The 20,730-nt window shown below is 38.0% G+C and overlaps 1 protein-coding gene across 3 annotated transcripts in view; it reads right to left on the bottom strand.

Moving 5' to 3' along the window:
• Nucleotides 1-20,730, bottom strand: part of FOXN3 (forkhead box N3) — a 228,826-nt gene that overhangs the window by 112,835 nt on the left and 95,261 nt on the right. For all 3 annotated transcript variants that reach the window (XM_081322211.1, XM_081322212.1, XM_081322213.1), the window contains one exon: nt 1,668-1,804. In XM_081322211.1, the coding sequence (XP_081178337.1) occupies nt 1,668-1,804 (137 nt within the window). The remainder of the gene's footprint in view (nt 1-1,667; nt 1,805-20,730) is intronic.

The following is a 20,730-nucleotide window of genomic DNA, read 5'->3' as shown; positions in this document are numbered from 1 at the left end:
CAGGGCTCAGCAGAGATGCTCGGGCACTTTATTAGAGTTACCAGAATGAAATTATATTGCAAGTTGCCACTTCTTAAAGGAGTATTATAACTGAAGAGTGCAAATGCACTCCCAAATCTCAATATTAATAGGCATTTTACAAAATGCTATCAGACAATCGTTTGTGTAACCAATGTCTGTACTTAGGGAAAAATGAAGGCATGGCTCTATTTTATACAGATTTCACAAAACATTTATTATTTATAGTTATCTAACATCAGGCTAAGTGCTGCAGCAATTATGGATTCCAAACTTCCTGTAACAAATCACATATTTTCAAGCAGATTTGAAATGTGGCAGGTTTTATATCTGCCATAACTTTTTTCCACTGCAGTAGGACAAAAAGACAAACTCACCCATTAAGGGTTTTTTTCCCTGCCGTTTTAAAGTTACCAGACCTGACTGACCCTTTTGCCAAACAGAAAAGCACTATGGCAACTAGCATAATTGCTCTCACTTACTTTGCAGATCAGGTAACCACAACAGCAGCAGTTTAAAAAAACAAAACACATACTTTCATCACCTGGAAGCCAAAGTTTATATGAGGCAATCTTCCAAACATAGCATTAGAGAAAAAGATTCGGCAGCAATCTATCCACTCATGAAAGCGTAACATGAAAAGCTGGAATCTTTTCTTATACTTCACAGCTTCTAACCCAAGTACAGAGGACAAATTTTTTTAGTAATAATTACAGAAGCAGTGCAACGCAAAGTAATAATTGAAGCGGACGTATAACTTTCATCAAAACTGGTAAGAAATCTATAGTTCAAACTAGGGCTGTAAGAATGCCTATGGTCTGGCAACAGGTGGGGACCTACCTTTTTTATATAATTAATGTAACCATTCATGACTGGGATTGGCAAGCTCTAGTTTTTTGCTGATTATCACCTAGTTTTGAGAGGATCACTCGATGTAATCAGGCAGTTGGATATACTCAAAGAAAAATGTTGAGTAAGCCTTATTCTGAACAGCAATTGGTGGGAACAACCTTGGTAAGACTGTGACCCCAACATTTTTTTTAATTTGTGTCTCGGAGGTTGTCATAAGCAGGGCAATATATCTATGGAGATTCTCAGTCATCCACGTCATGGTTGTCGCAAAAGTGCTTTTTTCAAAAGGTACATGGACTTTGTTTTTCCTTGCTGACGTTTCGCTCGTCTAAAAGTCTTCAAGGAAAAACAAAGTCCAGTTGACTTTTGAAAAAGCACCTTTGGAAAGCAGGACAGTACTTTCCTAGTTTTTTGCCCTACTTTTTGTATGTAGGTATCTCAGAATTGTGGGACCAATAGCTATTTTATTCTTTTAAATACATTCTAAAGCTTATATTGTAAGGCAACCCTTAAATGTAAAAAAAATGGATCTGGTTGTTGATTTAGTAGACACTAAAGAAGGAAATAAATTATCAGTCTGATCATTACCTGCCGTTCATTGGATGCAGGTTGCTCACTCCTACTTAGGCCACTTATCACATACTAGTTATATTTCACTTATTTAAAACATGCATGCATACATTCCTTCTAGATTTAACATATTTGAACAGATAAATTCACTTGCAAATCTGAAGTCAGTACATAGCTAATTTACATACTTTGCCATGTTCATATAAAGTATGTTCAAGTTTTCTTACCTTTGATATGCCTGAGGAGATGCTGGAGGTGTGCTGAACACATGGGAATATGGGTGATAGGGTGTCTTTTTCAAAGCCTGGATAAGATTTTGTCTATATTCTGGGTCTATGCACCACAAAGATCCCTTCCCAATACTCTGCAGAGGATGATATAAAAAGCATAATTTTAAAATAATATATTTTTCACATTTTAGAACAATGAGAATATTTCTTCCTTCTCGTAAAAGAAAGCAGATCTCATTCTTTGACATAAATTTCAGGGAAAATTCTGATGCACTTCATTGCTAATGTTTAGAAGATACCAAGGCTATTTAATATTTTTTAAAAATGGTAAAAATAGCTATTGTTGTTTAGATTTTTATCTTGTCTTTTTAAAAAAATATACAACTCAAAGTGGCAAACATACCAATACTCCTTCCTCCTCCTATTTTTCCCGCAACAACCACCACACGAGACTGGCAAAAAGTCACCCAGGCGTTAGTTAGCATGCCTGAAATGGGACTAGAACTCACAATCTCGTTTCTAGGCTAGCACCTTAATCGCTACACCAAACTGGTTCCCTAATATTTGGGAAAATTCTCTTTTCCCACAAATTGATGTTTAGTTGAAAAAAAATCACAGTCCAAATAGATGATGAATAAGCTTCTCAGATTAAACTTCTGTCATGGATATTGTAAAAGAAAATTGGAGACAGTGGTTTTGAACACTCAACTATCAATGAAATAAAGTAGTTCTGATTGTAGAACCAGAAGGCATTAATGCCATTCTTTACCATAAACCTTATCAACTTTCTGCAATTTCTGATTAGTATCATAGCTCCAAAAAGTAACAGTCTAAACAAACTTAGGTAGCTTAACATATTTAAGACTGTTATCAGTCAGGATGGCCTGCAATATTAATGTTTTTGAAAGACTAATTATTTTCCAGTTCAGAGACTTTTAGCTAGATTGTATTGGTATACTGGGGGATCCAGAAATCTATATTTCAGGACCAGATCTAGGGGTGGGCAGCAAATACCAACAGCCCTAATTGTGGCTTTCGCAAAATATGAATAGAGTTGGAAAATACCTGACTAGTCGCTAAAATTGACAAAAGCAATTACAGCAAATCCTAAGAAAAAAGCATATTCCTTAGTATTCTTTTTTTCTTCTTGTAAACTGTTCTGTGAGGTTTAGTATGTTATTCCTCCATTAGCAAGGTAATGCAGTCTTTTGAATGCAAGTGTACATATGGTTTATCCTAAATCTGTTACCCATTGATATGAGGATGGGACAATATTGCATCAATGTAACCAAATATGTTATTTATTGATGATCTTTTAACTTGACAAATATTTCCCTTCCCCTCATTATGTCAACTGCTTTTAAAACATCAGTATGCTGGATTCCATCTCGACTAGAGCTTACATCACCACAACGTACAAAAAGCACTGTTTACAATATTATATATTAGTTCAGGAAAAAGTATGTAGAGCAGTGGTTCTCAACCTTTTCTTCACCACGGACCCTCTTTAAATACTCTTTGTAGCCATGGACCACCAAGACTTATCTCCGCGATCTACAGGTTGAGAACCACTGAAGTAAAGCATACATTTTCACATTAAGCTTGTCTAATTGGCTGCATTTAGAGTTAATGCTAATCCGGGATTTTAATAACCATGATTTGTTGAACAAACCATTTGTGTAGACATGTTAAAAGTAAACAAAAAACCACAAATATCAGAGGAGCAAATAGCTCAATTGTACATTTATTTTTAAATTATTGATACTGCTCTTCTAATCTAGATAGACTCACACAAACACTAAAAACATAAAAATAAAAATTAAGATTTATTAAAATGAATAATCAAATACATTATATATAATCAGATCAATAAAAGCATCAGCTAGAGTATTTGTAATGTTTCTATCTATTTAAAAATTAGTACATTATTATATTAAGTAATGATTCTTATTTTGAAATTGATTGATTTTGGATATATTTCTTTGCATACCCCAAAGATATATTAATTTTGTAATTTATTTATTTAATTTATATGTTGAACCAGCAACTCAGGGTGGTTAACTATAAGGCTTGCATCTCGGTAGTAATTTTTTGTACCTAAGCACAAAACAGTACTAAAACCATGAGTCTAAATATAATCTTAGGATATGAATGTGAAAATATAGAATGTGCATTCCATCAGGCACCAGGGTTTCTGTCCATGATGGCCACTGCTGTTTAATATTTGTACTTTGAACTGGGACTGCAAACAAAGACCAAGTGAGATTTTGAATAAAGCAAATATAAAATGTTCATAATGAGATTCAATTTGGTGTAGTGGTCAAGGCATCAGGCTAGAAACTGGGAGATTGAGAGTTCTAGTCCAACTTTAGGCATAAAGCCACCTGAATGATCTTGGACCAGTCACTCTCTCTCCGTCATAGGAAGGAGGCAATCAAAAACCAGTTCCATAACACCTTGCTAAGGAAAGTGCAAGGACTTCTTCAGGTGGTCACTAGGAGGCAAAAACTGATTCAAAGGCATACATATTCATACCAAAGTTCCTAATAACTAAACCATGATTTGGCAATTGTGAATATACTCTCTAATTTTATATTGCCTCCCTGGCGTACATATTCTATTTTCTGGTTTGGAACAAAATCAAAGTAGTTTTTTTCTGTATCACAGAATTAGAAAGCATAGCTTGGAGGAAAAATGACAACAAAGTAATTTCCAACTATTGTTTTCAATTCTGAAAGCCAGGTAAGGTCTCCTCAAATTCAAAATGAAATTGGAATTTAGAAATAGAGATGAGAAGAACTGGCTTCTTTATCTTTGAGAAAAAGATAAATTAAATTGCATAAGTTCTAACTATCTGAACTGCACAGAGATAACATCATATAAATGGGCTAAAAGATGTATGTAATACGCATAAACAAATATCTTCCTATGTCATTACTATTCAGTTCCTATATTATGGAAAAATATTATTACTGAACACCTGCTAAGTAAAAAGGTGGGATATAACTTTCTTGTAAATAAAAAACAAATGAAAAGAGCATGGATATAATGTTTATAGCCTAATATTTTGTAGCACATCCTTTTGAGGCAATAACTACAATCAAATGCTTTCTGCAGTTCTGAAGGAGACTTCACTTCTCAACTGGCAATTTGACCCATTCTTGAGCAAATTATCCCTCTTTTCTTAGATTCAGTGCATTCCTTCTCCCAACAGTGAGTTTCAGCTCTTTTCATAGTTGGGCTATTGTATCCAGAACAGAATTCATAACAGGCCACATTACAACAATCCAATGTTTGGTTTTCAACCATTTTTGGCTTCTTTTAGATGTATGTTTGGGGTCATTATCTTGCTGGAAGGCCCATAATCTGAAACTGAGACAGAGCTTTCTAACACTAGGTAGTATATTTCGCTCCAGAATACTTTGATAATTTTCTGATTTCATTGTGTCTAGCACAGATTCAAGTGCCAGAGGCAACAAAGCAACCCCATAACATTATGGAGCTTTTATATGTTTCACATTAAGGATAGCATTCTTTTCTTTAAAAGCATTTTTTTCTTCTTTGAACATAACTGCTGTGGCTTACTAAAAAGTTTTAATTTTATTTTGTCTGTCCAAAAATCAATCTCCCAGCAGGACTGTGGCTTGTCAACATGCCTTTTAGGAATATCCAATGTGGCTCTTTTGTGCCTATCAAAAGTGGGATCTTCCACCATGGCAGCCACTTTAAGCCAGATGACAATGTATAGTGTAACTTGATATTGTTGTATCTTGATCTTGGAGATTAGTCAGGATTTTTTTGATCTTTTTTTCTTGCTCAATCATTCAAACTATTCTTCTATTCAATCTGGGGTCAATTTTTCTCTTGAAGCTATGTCCAGGAGGGAAAAGCAAAGTCTCTGCTCTATGGACTATGGAATGGTGGATGATATTTACCTGTATTAATTCAGAGCAAATTGGGATTCTTTGGGAATAAGTCAGAATCCCAATACTTTTGGCCACATCAGTATAATTCTCAAAAAATCATTTATCATTTTAAAATGCTATAGCTACACCAATTTTAGTCAACTTTCTTATTGAAATTAAGATATTTTAGATAATTTACCTATCCAGAAAGTCTATATTTCATGAGCATTATTAATGTTTAACTCCCTCCTGGCTCTGCTTAACCAATATCCTATGGGATAACCTGGAAAACTACAGCTCTAAATCCATTGGAAACACTCAAATTTAGCCCTAATAGTGGCAGGTGACTTTAGTGATGTGGCAACCTTCTCCCACTTTGGTCAGGATTTCTTATGGTAATACCACTTTATAGTACCTTAGTAAGACCACACTTGGAATATTGCATCCAGTTTTAGTCACCACAATATAAAACAGCAAAAAAGATGATTAGAGAACTGGAAGCTCTGGAGAACTGGAAGGAATTGGGTATGACTAGTTCAGGGGTAGGCAACCTCGGCTCTTTTATGACTCATGGACTTCAACTGCCAGAATTCCTGAGTCAGCTATGCTGACTCAGGAATTCTGGGAGTTGAAGTCCATGAGTCATAAAAGAGCCGAGGTTGCCTACCCCTGGTCTAGTTTAATGAAAAGAAGGACTAGGGGTAACATGATAGCAGTGTTCAATATCTAAGGGGCTTCCCCACAGAAGAGGGAATCAACCTATTCTCCAAAGCATCTGAAGGGAGAACAAGAAGCAATGGATGAAAGCTAATCAAGGAAAGACCCAGCCTACAAATAAGGAAAATTTCCTGACAGTTAGAACACTTAATCAGTGTAACAGCTTGCCTTCAGAAGTTGTGGGTACTCCATCCCTGGACGTTTTTAGGAAGAGATTCATCTGAAATGGTATGTGGGTGCTCCATCACTGGAAGTTTTTAGGAAGAGATTTGTCTGAAATAGTATAGAGTTGGACTAGAAGACCTCCATTGTCTTCTAACTTTTGTTATACCATTGTTCTCTTATTCTTCTTCTCTGAGGGATATATGGGTAATAACAAGCCATAATAATGTTTCCAGGGACTTGGAAACCAATATAGTAGGCTGGCACTTAGGGGTCTTCAGCTCTGCCTATTAAATGGTGTCGTGAATGATGCTACAGAGGTAAAATTCACATATACATCATCAACTCTATGTTGACATCACAGTATTTAATTAACAAGACACTTACATTAAAATCTGGCCGTAAGCCAGACTGAACACCTTCATTTATTGCTCCACCTGGACCGTAACTATCATAATCAGCTAATATTGGGAGCCAAGAGGGTATCCACGGTGTTCAAATCAGCCACAGGATTAAATGGACCCCTATGAATTCTCCAAATTCTGGCAGCATCTGCTATCAACCATAGAGCCAACAGAGGCTCTAGTTGTATATCACGATCAATCATTCCTAAAATCTCCCCCTTGAGCTAGGATAAGATCCACTGATAGTCCTTGATGCTATGACCAAGAATGCATTTCTGCCGGGGAAGAATTACAAAAATAGCCCTTAAGGCTGATACATTAAGCAACTTTTCACAATCAACATCCAATTGATTGACCAGAAAAGCATTATAAAAAAATTAATTTAAATGAAAAAAACAGGCCTTTGCCCAGGCAAATTGGGACAACTTTTCCAAGCTGCAAGGAACAAGAACACCCCACATTCCTGGAAGCTAATTGTCTATTCATCAGGAAGGGGAACAAACAAATGAAGGCTAGATTCCAGCTACCAAATAGGAATTTATAGCACATTTTATAGCTTGTTTCCTTTTCTCCTAGCCTCTTGAATGAGACTAGGTATAGCAACCTTCCATGGCCCCATCTCTCAGTGAGAGATCTTGAAACTACTAAACCAATTGAAGTATGTGGAAGTCCCTAGCAGTGGACCAAACACTACCCTATATTAAAAATGTTGACTGGTGGACTTCTGCCCTGATCTCTCTTTTTATCCATTTCAAAAATACATTCCAAATGCCAAGTCACTGGAATCAGTCTATTCCATCTCCAAAGTAGATAATGGTAGACATCCCTTACATTACCATCTGAGTAACGAGTATACTCAATTAGCTATATGGTTGCTTTGCTGGTGGACTGGCTGAACCTGGAAAAATTCCTGGCAGATGACCAAGCATGATTTATAGAGGATAGATCTATAATGAATCAATGCACCACTGATCTTGCAATTTTTAACAGAAAAATATATTCAGGGACAGCAATGCTCCTCATTCACTGCTTTTAATAATCCAAAATCACTTTCAATTCCATCTCAAGACTCTGGTACATCTATTGACCAACAGGTACTTTTAGTAATCAGGATGCTCCATGAAAACATATAAGGTACACTAAAGCTATATTTTTTACTGCAGGTATTATAATCTGCCAAGGAGTGAAACATTTATGCTCCCTTACTGCTCCATCAACAATAAAAGCATTCACTTTAGGATATGTTATTTTTTCAGGCAGCCTTTCCGTCTGGTTCCCTCCAGATGTATAGCTACTCTGATTCTCCAAGGAAATAAATGGCATATTAATAAAGAGTATAACCCAGAAAGTTTAACCCATATACAATCAGTTTGGGAAATACAACTTCGGCATGTATTTTTTTAATAATGGTTTTATATAAAAGTGTGTCCATGGGAAAGATTTATAACATGATTCTTAGTGATACTAAAGAAAGTGTCCACCTTTGCAGGCTGACCAGCCTCAAGTTGCAGCTCATTTTCTCTGGCTGTTTTTCACAGGATTATCAAGTTCTTCTATTAAGACACTATTCTACACCACCTCTTTGCTACTTGAAATTTAGAATTGGCAAATGTAATGATCTGGCATCTGATTTAAATTTCACTTGCCAGTTTACATATGCTTGCAGAAATATTACAAATGTGAAATGCCCAGATGGTGCTTCTGAAAGAAAAAAAAATCTGTTTTACATCAATAATGCATCTCCTTTACTACATTCCTCTTCACTGCACTACTTCCAAGCTTTAAAAAATGTTATGCCATTAGGTAGCTGAAATCACTTTCATGACCTAAAAAGCTGTTTCGCATACAAGTTGTTAAAAATGAATGCAAACTGTAGAGCTGTGTGCTGTGTATACTGCAGCACAGTACCATTCAACAGGAAGCTAGCACCCAGTTGTGTCTCCCTATGCCAAGCTCCTAAATAGAGAATGCTACAGAGAGACAGGAAGCTGTTCCAGGACATCCTTTATCTGTTTCAGGCTGCATTATGCATCTAATCCCTATCTTCAACACGAGACCCACTTCATTGTTATTAATATACATACCTACATTCATACGTATAAAGCAATGAAGTGGATCTCATGAGTCATGGTGGCACAATGTTTAGAAGGCAGTACTGCAAGCTACTTCTGCTGACTGCATCTTCAGCAGTTCAATTCTCACCAGCTCAAGGTTGACTCAGCCTTCCATCCTTCCGAAGTCGGAAAAATGGGGACCCAGATTGTTGGGGGCAATATGTTGACTCTGTAAACCGCTTAGAGAAGGCTGTAAACTAAAGCACTGTGAAGCAGTAGGTAAGTCTAAGTGCTATTGCTACTGAAGACTGTCATGTATTATAGTCCAAAATTCAGCAGTGTAAAACATGTGTTATTAAAAAAATCAGGGAGAAAATCAGAAAACAAAAGAATACAAACATAAATTCCCAAACAAAATTAATTGAAACAAAACAATTCTCAAATGTCTCCCTAAATGGAGCCCCCTTAAGAAATCAACCCCCAAAACAATTAAGTCAAAACCAACGCAAAACAAAGCAAGAGTAGTAATCTCATCAGTGAAAAATCTGCAGCAGTAATCTGCTTTTACCCATCTTTAGTTCATTTATTTGTAGTCTATATTTGTTCTCTTTTCCCATCTGTCTCTTTTCTTCAAGGCCAAAAAAATAAGGGAGGGGGAGGGTTAGTATTCTGGTGATCCCTGACCCAGATTGAGATTTCAGCACACAGCCTATGGAAGATCAAAGATTAAAACTGAGCTCAATGTTTCATCATTACTGCCTGTAGAGAATAGGGTCCTCTGCCTCACCAACCTGCACAGCGATAGTGTTTTTCCTATGGCTGATCACACGTAAGATTTAACTGCTACTAGATTTCTACCCATACCAAAATTTAACACCATTTTCACTCTGAAATAGTGTACTGGTGAACTGTCAGACTGTCCTGTTAACTAATCTAAACCAATTCCTAATCCAAACTTTCTGGAGAGAGAGAGAGCTTTGGGGAAAAAATCAACAAAAACTTGCAGAGGCCCAATCAAGACTGGCTCCATAATGCATGGGATAGGAAAAGGCTAATCAAATTCATATGTACCCAAAATGGTAAAGAAAAAAACACCATAGCAAATAATAAAGAAATTGGGCTTCTGCATTCCAGATACTTTCTGCATTCCCGTATCAACTTTCTGGAGGATAACTGGCAGCTTAAACTAATAAAAAGCACGTTATGATTATTGGTTGTTGTTAAGGCATTTCTTATGACCCCTGAAATAAAACATCTGGATGTAAATCAAATAGCAATACAATTTAGCATACTGAAAACTAGAAATCTAACTTTATACAACCCCCCGTCCATATTAGCATGAAAGAAATTATGCTGATTTCAATTCATACAATGTGTTAATGTTGTAATGAATACATTACAAAGGCTGAAAGCACAAACTGAACTAAGGCATAAACCATGGTTTATAAACCACAGTAATTGGATTAATACAGTAGGGTAAACCAAGCACATTACAACATATATAATGTGTTTACAAAACCCAGTTTTAGTTACAGTATTACACAAATTAGTACTCAAAACAAATCAAGCAGAATATTTTATCAGCAAATCTCTTCCCCATTTCTAATGTCCAATTTCAATTACTTGTATCAGAAATTACAGAATTATAGAAATTACAGAAATTATTATTATTGAAAACACCTGTAAAGCCGTGGTGGCGCAGTGGTTAGAAACCAACACTGCAGGCTAATTCTGCCGACTGCCGATTGCCAGCAGTTTGGCAATTCGATTCTCACCTGATCAAGGTTGACTCAGCCTTCCATCCTTCCAAGCTCAGTAAAATGAGGACCCAGATTGCTGGGGGCAATATGCTGACACTGTAAACCACTTACAGAAGGCTGTAAATCACTGTGAAGCGGTATATAAATCTAACTGCTATTGCTATATAATGCAGAAATAATCCCACAGGCCACTGTGATAAGCAAAACCATAGTATGCTTTCTGATTGACATTCTGGAAATTGAACATGCAAAATGTTCATGTTGGATGTCTCCAAAACTGAAATACATATTTAATCATCAAAGCAGATGAGCCAGATGGATTTATTCAGAGATAGTAACCACTTCAACTTTCCCTTGAAACAAAAATTCAGCTGTGAAAATGTTGGCCAGGTTTATGGTGATAGGAACAGATTAAAGACAGAACTTGAATCAATCAGCAAAGCTCATTTTCCCTTCTGGAATTAAAAGTCTTACAGTTTTTGTGCTTGTGTTTCCATATTGTCTTGACTGCAGCTATAGAAAGAATACACATACACCAAACTTGTTGATAGATAAAGTCCCCAAAGTCAAACAGATAGGGGATGGGACTTCTTAAGAGGGCAGAAGCCAGCATTAAATTATGGCTGTGTGATCACTGCAACACTTACTCTTCCATCTAATATTGTTCATTTGAATTACAGCTGGACATCTCCATTGAACCTGTTATCTTCACAATCAGTAAAGGCTTTGCCAATAACAAGTTCACAGAAAAGCCCTCCCCCCCCTGACTGTTTCACTTCCACATTTATAAAAAAATGTACAAAAAAAATACAAAAAATTTTTTTGTATTACTCTTCCCTGATAATATAACTTGAAAGAGACTCTTTAACATCTAAAGAAATGTTGCACTGAGCTTTTCATTGCAGCTTCAGCATGCAATAATCTCTTAGAAATGCACTTTGTGGAAAGAACTTTGGCTTAAAGTTTGGATTTCTTTTAACCAAACCAAATGATATGAAAAAATGAATATAATACATTTACCAACAGCATGAATTTAAGCTTCTTCCATAAACATGATTTTCAATTGGTTGACGTATCAGTACTTGCTAAAATAAATACTGCTATTAAGAAAGAATTCAAAACATAAATAAATAAACCTATAAGACCATTGCTGAATCAATAACCTGGTTCCAGTGGCCCAGAAGTTTCAGAGAGCATAGCCATCTATAACAAACCACAATGACATCAAATTGACAAATAATAATAATAGTAATAGTAATAGTAATAATAATAATAATAATAATAATAATAATAATAATAGTAGTAGTAGTAGTAGTAGTAGTAATAGTAATAGTAATAGTAATGGTAAGCTGCTGCAAAAAGATCACACAGACTGACTACAAGCAGTGGCATGACAAAGTAGCAACAATGGTGCACTGGAAGATCTGCAAGAAATATCATTTGCCTGTAAGCAAGAACTGGTGGGATCATAAAATACAGAAACTCATAGAAAATGGTAAAGTTAAACTGCTCTGGGACTTCAGAATTCAAACAGACAAGGACCTACAACATAACACCCCGGACTTAACAATTGTCGATAAGAAAGACAAAAAAGTCTGGATAGTGGACATGACAGTGCCTGGAGACAGCAGAATAGACGAGAAAGAACTAAAGAAGATAACAAATACAAAGACCTACAAATAGAAATAAAAGACTGTGGCAAAGGCAAGCAAGGGTAGTACCAATAGTAAGAGGCGCCTTGGGTGCAATCCCAAAACAACTGGAGCACCACTTGAACACCATTGGCATTGACAAATTTGCCATTAGTCAATTGCAAAAGGCGGCCTTACTAGGAACTGCTTCCATCCTGCGACGATATCTGTAATACCATCAAACATCCACATCTGCCTATCCCAGATCCTTGGTAAGGACGCGATAGGTAGACAAAAATGCCAAATCCAGTCTGAACATCTGGCTGACTGTGTGATTAATAATAATAATAATAATAATAATGATGATGATGATGATGAAGAAGAAGAAGAAGAAGAAGAAGAAGAAGAAGAAGAAGAAGAAGAAGAAGAAGAAGAAGAAGTAGCTGGAAGAGACCTTGGAGGTCATCTAGTCCAACTCCCTGCTCAGGCAGGAAACCCTATATCATTTTCCAGTCTCTTCTTAAAAACTTCCAGTGTTGGAGCATTCACCGCTTCTGGAGGCAGGTTGTTCCACTGATTAATTGTTCTAACTGTCAGGAAATTTCTTCTTAGTTCTAGGTTGCTTCTCTCTTTGATTAGTTTCCATCCATTGCTTCTTGTCCTGCCTTCAGGTGCTTTGGAGAATAGCTTGACTCCCTTTTCTTTGTGGCAGCCCCTGAGATATTGGAACACTGCTATCATGTCATCCCTAGTTCTTCTCTTCACTAAACTAGACATACCCAATTCCAGCAACTGTTCCTTACGAATCATGACACATCATGGATCATGACATATCATTTGTGGCACTTGCATGATGATACTATGATACATATAGCTTAATTTGCTCTTCCTGTAGATACTTGAGAAAAAGACTGCAATATGCAATCAGGATCTTATACAGTAATGAAATTCTCGAATGCTAGTTCTACCCTGAAAGAGACAGAGAAAACTAGCTACTTATTTTGATTCCAGCTATCTCTACCTTACTTCAGTCCCATTAGCTCTACAATACTTTACAGCTTCTGAAGAGGAGTTAGGAGACAAACTAACAAACCTTCCATAAAGGATGCAATTATTTGTTCCTAGATATCAGTATACATCACTGGTTATTCACAATCACTACACAAGAATTGGGGGGAAAAATTAAAACCTGATGTTCTAGTCACTTGCAACCAATATGAGGATGTTTCTAAGAAGGCATTAGAGTATTGTAACAATTCTTTAATTTAATATGTTGATTTTTTAAAATTCAAAGTATTGCTAAGATCAGTTTCTAATTGGCACACTTAGCAGCAGATAACATGAAAGAGTTTGGCACCTCACTCTTCCAAAGGCAGTAAATCTGCCGCCTTTATAATACTTAGCTCTAAGTAGTCCCTCTATCCATGTAACACTGTGGCTTGACAACTCTATTTTACCTCCAATTGCAATTTTGAGAACATTAGAACTAAGGCATACAAAATTATTTAAATCTATTTCCCAAGCAACTAAATTTAGTTCTCTGTATTGTATAAATAATGATTACAGAACAACTGCTATAGTATTTCTTTGATAAAAATAGGTATTCATTTGAACTCAGAAATTAAGTACCCTGACAATTTTCTAATGCTGAATAAATTCAACTGCTGAGGAAACCGTAAAGAAAAACAGATGTTATTGACATACTACTTCAAGCACTATGCCCTAAAATTCAGAGGAATATAAACAATTTATACCCAGTAAGAGGGACGCGGTGGCTCAGTGGGTTAGGACGCTGAGCTTGTCGATCAGAAGGTCGGCAGTTTGGCGGTTCGAATCCCGAGTGCCGCGTAACAGAGTGAGCGCCTGTTACTCGTCCCAGCTTCTGCCAACCTAGCAGTTCGAAAGCACGTAAAAATGCAAGTAGAAGAATAGGGACCACTACGGTGGGAAGGTAACAGCGTTCCGTGCGCCTTTGGCATCCAGTCATGCCGGCCACATGACCACGGAGACGTCCTCGGACAAGCGCTGGCTCTTCGGCTTTGAAACGGAGATGAGCACTGGCCCCTAGAGTCGGAAACGACTAGCACGCATGTGCGGGGGAACCTTTACCTTTACCTTTACCTATACACAGTAAAATTTCTGCAGACCTTCAAACTATTCTTAATAGACAAAAATGTCCCACATATTTTAAGAAATGATTAAATGACTTTTCAGAAAATCTAGATAATTTTTATAATTTAAATCCCACAAAGTTCTTTTAGTGGGCCTGGTACATACTGTAACTCAGCATTTCTGAACTTCAGCCTCTCCCCAGCTAAAGCATGTTGAAATCCACACATCTTAAAGCGACAGAGGTTATAAAATGCTTTTGTAACTTAAGAAAAACACTGGAGGGTTTTCTTCCAACACTAACCAACGTAATAATAATAATAATAATAATAATAATAATAATAATAATAATAATAATAATAATAATAATAATAATAATAATAATAATAATAATTATTATTATTATTATTATTATTATTATTATTATTATTATTTAGATTTATATACCGCCCTTTCCCGAAGGACTCAGGGCGGTTGCCTCTACCCATGTGATAGCACCCTACATGTTAGCTGTACTCATCAGCCAACCCCCCAACCATCTGACAAGAGTCAAGCAATAAAATTTCTAACATAGGTATAGGAATCCTGTTACACAGCTTCCTCTCCTCGTGGAGAAACCCTACAAACTATAAAAAGAGTTGCATTTAGAGCAGCGGCCCTCAACTTTTGGGGCACCAGGGAGCTAGGTTTTTCTACGGACCAGAGGGGGTGTGGTTTTGCGTGCTTCACTTGTTTGTGCAGGCTGGTTTCTGGCATGCGGTTGACTGGTCCAGTCCATGAGCCGGGGGGTTGGGACCCCTGATTTAGAGTGAGATGGGCAATATAGAGAAGAGCAACTGAAGACTTGAACACATAAACATTAACTTACATGAGTTGTAGCTCATAAGAATCAGGATGGTTCATAAGAACCTTGAAAAATGAGATAGGCAAAGATAAAACAAACAGATCTCAAAGACAGAAATAAATCCAAGATTAAGCATACCAGCTTGTTCACGGTCTTAGTCTGCAGAGACAAATTACAATTACAGAAGAGAAGACTGTTCAAGCTAGGAAAGGGTTAGGACGCTGAGCTTGTCGATCAGAAGGTCGGCAGTTTGGCGGGTCGAATCCCGAGTGCCGCGTAGCAGAGTGAGTGCCTGTTACTCGTCCCAGCTTCTGCCAACCTAGCAGTTCGAAAGCACGTAAAAATGCAAGTAGAAAAATAGGGACCACTACGGTGGGAAGGTAACAGCGTTCCATGCGCCTTTGGCGTCTAGTCATGCCAGCCGCATGACCACGGAGACGTCCTCAGAGCAGCGCTGGCTCTTCGGCTTTGAAACAGAGATGAGCACCGACCCCTAGAGTTGGAAACGACTAGCACGCATGTGCAGGGGAACCTTTACCATATATATATGGTTACACTAACTGGAATAGTTACATTTTTATGGTGTCAAAAAATCTTTCAAAAATATTATGCTCATGGCTTCTGTTGCGGGAGTCTGGAATTTCCTCTATTTCAGAGTTGAGACATTTCTAAAATACAACACTGAATATCTTTGACAATATTTGTAACTGTGTGGCTGTAGCTAAAAGCAGGCTTTAACTTCATGGATGGCTTTGGACTACAGTTATATAAAGTAATACTTCCATTCAACAAATCTTCAGTTCAATCATACTATCAAATCAGATTTGCAAACCAAAGCAGGAATCTACAAAGTAGTAAATCAAAACAGGTAGCTTCGAGTAGCATTTCAATGCACTTCCCTGATCTAATGGATTGGGGGTTGGGTTGCTTGCTGCACTTTTCTGGTTGTAACACAGAATATCACTGCAACATACCTTTTATATAAAAATAATGAGAAAGATTGAGTGATGTGACAGGATCTACAATACTGATGTGAATAACTAGAAAATGAGTTATAACACCTTTTTTTAGGGTGGCAAGGCAAACACTGGTTTGGGATGTATTCCCTTTTACAGCTTCAGTCTCTTTAATGTGGCCTCCAACAAGCTTTAATGTTTGTGCTGGTCCTATCCACACTAGAGTGATGAGAGCCGACCTGAATTTTAGTTTAACTCATTCCTCAGCACTGTTAATATGCACTTAAGTTTGAACAGTCTCGTATGTATTCTTCAGTCAAACTTTACTTTCAAATTCAGCATGATAGATTTAAATACCCATCAATGATGAATGGGTGCCAAGTCTCACAAATGTTGGACTACATAAGTCTAATAAACTAAACTAAACTACATATTTACTACTTTTAACAGAAGTGGCAAGATTATAAATGTGACTTGTTCTCTTCCTCCATCTACAGTTGCAAGAAAAAGTATGTAAACCCTTTGGGATTACGTGGAGTTTTGCATGAATTGGCCATAAAATGCGCTCTAAACGTCATGTAAGTCACAACAATAGAAAAACACAGTCTGCTTAAAATAATACTACACAAACATTAGCTGTTGTCATGTTTTAATTGAACATAAGATGGAAACATTCACAGTGCAGGGTGGAAAAAGTATGTGAACCCCTAGCCTAATGACTTCTCCAAGAGCTAATTGGAGCCAGGAGTGAGCCAACCTTGACTCCAACCAGTGTGATGATATTGGATGTGTTGCTGACAGCTGTCCTGCCCTTTAAAAACAAACACCTGTTTTGGGTTTACTGGTCTCAAGAAGCACTGTCTGATTTGAACCATGCCTCGCAGAAAAGAGCTCTCAGAAGACCTACGATCAAGAATTGTTGACTTGCATGAATCTGGAAAGGGTTACAAAAGTATCTCCAAAAGCCTTGATGTTCATGTGTCCACGGTAAGACAGACTGTCTACAAATAGAGAAAGTTTAGCACTGTTGCTACTCTCCCTAGGCGTGGTCGTCCTGTAAAAATGACTGCAAGAGCACAGCGCATAATGCTTAATGAGGTAAAGAAGAATCCTAGAGTGTCAGCTAAAGACCTACTGAAATCTCTGGCACATGCTAAAATTTTTGTTGACACATCTACAATAAGGAAAACATTAAACAAGAATGGAGTACATGGGAGGACACCACGGAGGAAGCCATTGCTGTCCAAAAAAAATATTGCAGCAAGTTTGAAGTTTGCAAAAGAGCACCTGGATGTTCCACAGCACTACTGGCAAAATATACTGTGGACAGATGAAACCAAAATTGAGTTGTTTGGGAAAAACACACAACACTATGTGTGGAGAAAAAAAAGGCACAGCACACCAACATCAAAACCTCATCACCACTGTAAAACATGGTGGAGGGAGCATCATGGTTTGGGGCTGCTTTGCTGCCTCAGGGCCTGGACGGATTGTTGTTATTGATGGGAAAATGAATTCCAGAGTTTATCAGGACATTTTGCAGGAAAACGTACGACCATCTGTCCGCCAAATGAAGCTCCGCAGAGGATGGGTGATGCAACAGGACAATGACCCAAAGCATACAAGTAATTCAACAAAACAATGGCTTCAACAGAACAGAATACACCTTCTGGAGTGGCCCAGTCAGAGTCCTGACCTCAACCCGATTGAAATGCTGTGGCATGACCTTAAGAGAGCGATTCACACCAGACATCCCAAGAATATTGCTACACTGAAAGTTTTGTGAAGAGGAGTGGTCCAAAATTGCTCCAGATCGTTGTGCAGGTCTGATCTGCAACTACAGGAAACGTTTGGTTGAGGTTATTGCTGCCAAAGGAGGGTCAACCAGTTATTAAGTCCAAAGGTTCACATACTTTTCCACCCTGCACTGTGAATGTTTCCATCTTATGTTCAATTAAAACATGACAACAGCTAATGTTTGTGTAGTATTATTTTAAGCAGCCCCTTCATGGATTACTGCCTTGTCGTGGCGAAGGGGCTTGTGTAATTCAATGAAGCTATGAGCTATGCCGTGCAGGGCCACCCAAGACGGAAAGGTCATAGCAGAGAGTTCTGACAAAACGTGATCCACTGGAGAAGGAAATGGCAAACCACTCCAGTATCTTTGCCATGAAAACCCTATGGACAGTACCAAAAGGCAAAACGATATGACGCTGGAAGATGAGCCCCTCAGGTCGGAAGGTGTCCAATATGCTACTGGGGAAGAGCAGAGGGCTAGTACTAGTAGCGCCAGAAAGAATGAAGCGACTGGGCCAAAGCCGAAAGGACGCTCAGCTGTGGATATGTCTGGTGGTGAAAGGAAAGTCCGATGCTGTAAAGATTTTTTCTCCATAGGAACCTGGAATGTAAGATCCATGAATCAAGGCAAGCTCGACGTGGTCAAACAAGAGATGACAAGACTGAACATCGACATCTTAGGTATCAGCGAACTAAAATGGACAGGAATGGGTGAATTTAATTCAGATGACCATCAGGTATACTACTGCGGGCAAGAATCCCTCAGAAGAAATGGAGTAGCCTTCATAGTCAATAAAAGAGTAGGAAAAGCAATACTGGGATACAATCCTCAAAATGACAGAATGATCTCAGTTCGAATCCAAGGCAAACCATTCAATATCACAGTAGTCCAAGTCTATGCCCCAACCACCGGTGCTGAAGAGGATGAAATTGACCGGTTCTATGAAGCCCTACAGCACCTTATAGAACTAACACCAAAAAATGATGTCCTTATCATCATGGGGGATTGGAATGCTAAAGTAGGAAGCCAAAAGATAACCAGAATAACAGGCAAGTTTGGCCTTGGAGTACAAAATGAAGCAGGGCACAGGCTGATAGAATTTTGTCAAGAGAATACGATGGTCATAGCAAACACTCTTTTCCAACAACCCAAGAGACGGCTCTATACATGGACATCACCAGACGGTCAACATAGAAATCAGATTGACTATATGCTCTGCAGCCAAAGATGGAGAAGCTCTATACAGTCAGTAAAAACAAGACCAGGAGCTGACTGTGGCTCAGACCATGAGCTTCTTGTTGCAAAGTTTAGGCTTAAACTGAAGAAAGTAGGGAAAAGCACCAGGCCAGTCAGGTATGAATTAAATCATATCCCCGTTGAATATACAGTAGAGGTGACAAATAGATTTAAGGAATTAGATCTGATAGACAGAGTGCCTGAAGAACTATGGACAGAGGTTCACAACATTGTACAAGAGGTAGCAACCAAAACCATCCCAAAGAAAAAGAAATGCAAGAAAGCAAAATGGCTGTCTGAGGAAGCTTTGCAAATAGCTGAGGAAAGGAGGGAAGCAAAAGGCAAGGGAGAAAAAGAAAGATATGCCCAATTGAATGCAGAATTCCAGAGAATAGCTAGAAGAGATAAGAATGCCTTCTTAAATGAACAGTGCAAAGAAATAGAAGAAAACAATAGAATAGGGAGGACCAGAGATCTTTTCAAGAAAATTGGAGAGATGAAGGGAACGTTTAATGCAAAAATGGGCATGATAAAGGACCAAAATGGCAGGGACCTAACAGAGGCAGAAGAGATTAAGAAGAGGTGGCAAAATTACACAGAAGAACTATACAAGAATGAGCTTAACGTCCCTGATAATCACAATGAGGTGGTCACTGACCTCGAGCCAGACATCCTAGAATGTGAAGTGAAGTGGGCCTTAGAAAAGCTGAGCAACAACAAAGCTAGTGGAGGTGACAGTATTCCAGCTGAGCTATTCAAAATTTTAAAAGACGATGCAGTAAAAGTGCTACACTCAATTTGCCAGCAAATTTGGAAAACTCAACAGTGGCCACAGGATTGGAAAAGATCAGTTTACATTCCAATTCCAAAGAAAGGCAGTGCCAAAGAATGTTCAAACTATCGCACCATTGCACTCATTTCTCATGCTAGTAAAGTTATGCTTAAAATCCTACAAGCTAGACTCCAGCAGTATGTGGATCGAGAACTACCAGAAGTACAGGCAGGATTTCGAAGAGGCAGAGGAACTAGAGATCAAATAGCCAACATACGCTGGATCATGGAGAAAGCTAGAGAGTTCCAGAAAAACATCTACTTCTGCTTCATTGACTATGCTAAAGCCTTTGATTGTGTGGATCATAACAAACTGTGGCAAGTTCTTAAAGAGATGGGAGTACCAGAACATCTTATTTGTCTCTTGAGAAACCTATATGCGGGCCAAGAAGCAACAGTGAGAACTGGACACGGAACCACTGATTGGTTCCAAATTGGGAAAGGAGTCCGGCAAGGCTGTATACTGTCGCCTTGCCTATTTAACATATATGCAGAGCACATCATGAGAAAGGCAGGGCTAGATGAATCAAAAGTTGGAATTAAGATTGCTGGAAGAAATATCAACAACCTAAGATATGCAGATGATACCACTCTAATGGCAGAAAGTGAAGAGGAACTGAAGAGTCTCTTGTTGCGAGTGAAGAAGGAGAGTG

The sequence above is a fragment of the Vipera berus genome (genome assembly GCF_964194415.1).
Source record: "Vipera berus genome assembly, chromosome: 1".
Classification (NCBI taxonomy): domain Eukaryota; kingdom Metazoa; phylum Chordata; class Lepidosauria; order Squamata; family Viperidae; genus Vipera; species Vipera berus.
Note: the sequence above shows the minus strand (reverse complement) of the source record. Positions and strands in the feature narration are given on the sequence as shown.